Source organism: Trachurus japonicus, chromosome 13, assembly GCF_045865225.1.
Source record: "Trachurus japonicus isolate A0001 chromosome 13, Traja_1.0".
In the NCBI taxonomy this organism is placed as follows: domain Eukaryota; kingdom Metazoa; phylum Chordata; class Actinopteri; order Carangiformes; family Carangidae; genus Trachurus; species Trachurus japonicus.
The window spans coordinates 12,525,604-12,527,353 of NC_140919.1; the positions used below are offsets into that span (position 1 = coordinate 12,525,604).

A 1,750-nucleotide genomic window follows, 5' to 3' on the forward strand; every position below is an offset into this window, starting at 1 on the left:
AGTTATCACGTTCGCCTCACACGCGAAGGCCAGCTGTGTAAAAGCATGCAAAAAAGGAAAACACTTACCATCATCGCTGACATGTTATTTCCTTAGGTTAGTGGGAGAACAAAAGAACACGAACATCAGAAAAGGCCAGAACACGACCAAAATAACAAACTAGTTGACTGAGAATCGTAATGTCAGGAGGATTCTGTTTTCACCAGAATCCTCCTTCCACACTGATGATGGAGAAACCTGTTGCTGAAGACACAGCTGTGGCTCTGGAGACTGCTGCAGGTAGCCCTGAAAGCACAGGTAACATTAGATTTTTATCATGTACAGAACAGAGAAACTTTTTTTTTTTTGAACAATTTTCTCTGTTTATAATTATAAATTAGCTCCACCTACGCAGTTCAGTGACAAATTTAGATGGCGACAGATTCAACATCTCTCTCTCCAGCTCCTCATCCTCCTCCATCGCTATGAGATTAAACAGTAACATTAATAATGTATTAAGTACATTAAATGTTCACATACAACGCGTGTTTGCATATTTGTGTGAGCTCACTTAAAGAGGTGTGGAAGCAGCTGATGTAGTGGAGGCTTCTGCAGGTGGTGGACACGGCTCAGCCCTTTGTTGCTTGAGCAGGTACTGCTGCAGGTTATACATCTTGCTGTTTTTGATGCACTTGAGTCCTAATATGAAGGCAGCATATCCGTCAGCCCTACTCTCCCAGATTTGCCTCCAAGTGTCCTTGGTCCTGACTCCAAAGCCAACAGCATTGTCACCCTCTGAGGCCACTTGTGCTGCAGGCTGCCTGGAGAGTAGGTATGTCCTCGGGTCTTCAATTTCCTTGAAGCTCCTGGCATAGTCCAGAAATGAGAGAAGGCTGTCCTTGCTGTGTCCCTGTGGGTTGAAGCTTCCATCTCTCTCCTCCTTGTCTACCTTATTGATGAGGTAGATGGTGTAGCCAACATCATTCTCCAGGAGCCAGTGAAATGATTTCCCCTTGTACTTACCAAACTTAAGTACATACTCCCCCATCACCTCCTGCTGGTCAGACACATCCCCTCCACGCTGAAGGACCATGGTGAGAGCATCAGTCTTCACCAGGTCATGTTTCCGAGGGGGAGACTTGTCCTGAAGCGCAGGATTCGTTTTGATCCTCATGGCTTCATCAGAGGGGTCCTGCCGTAGATGGCCCGATGGACCCTTCCTGAAAGAGACCATGGTCCTTCCAGGGAAGAAGTTGGTCTTCTTCATTCTTTCCTGTACACAGCAAAACACCATATTAGATAGATATCTGTATATTACACAGACAGAAAGGAAGGAAGGAAGGAAGGAAGGAAGGCAGTGTGATTGGTTCAGTGTGTGTGCAGTAGTGGTGATTGTTTGTGGTTGTCATGGTGATGAGGCCGGTCAGTAAAGTGGAGTGTAAACACGAAAGTCCGTCTCCGTTTTTCCGTTTGCCTGTTTTCCTGATCATCAAGACTTAGCCTATACCACCACAACGCACCCTCATTCTACAGATAGATAGATAGCATAACAACAGTAATAAAAGATTCCTTTCACCATAATTCAACTTTACAAACTGTATCTTACATGAATAGGATAGGCCTGCAGTAGTGTATGTTTACGGTATGTACTGTAGGTACCGGTACCTATGTATACTAAAATTGGATTATCAAATGGACAAATAATTAAACTACGACAAGATGTTTATGGTGGTAGTGTCAGCGAGAGATAAACTAACAACGCTTCCGTACA

General features: G+C 44.4%; 1 protein-coding gene across 1 annotated transcript; it reads right to left on the reverse strand.

Moving 5' to 3' along the window:
- Positions 1–550: 550 nt before the first annotated feature.
- On the reverse strand, positions 551–1,246 carry LOC146975652 (uncharacterized). The gene has a single exon (XM_085796643.1). It carries the CDS (start codon positions 1,244–1,246, stop codon positions 551–553), a length of 696 nt encoding a protein of 231 aa, XP_085652769.1.
- Between the last annotated feature and the right edge of the window lie 504 nt (positions 1,247–1,750).

Excerpts from the sequence above, each read along its gene's own strand:
- LOC146975652 (XM_085796643.1), bottom strand. The coding sequence starts at position 1,246 with ATGAAGAAGACCAACTTCTTCCCTGGAAGGACCATGGTCTCTTTCAGG.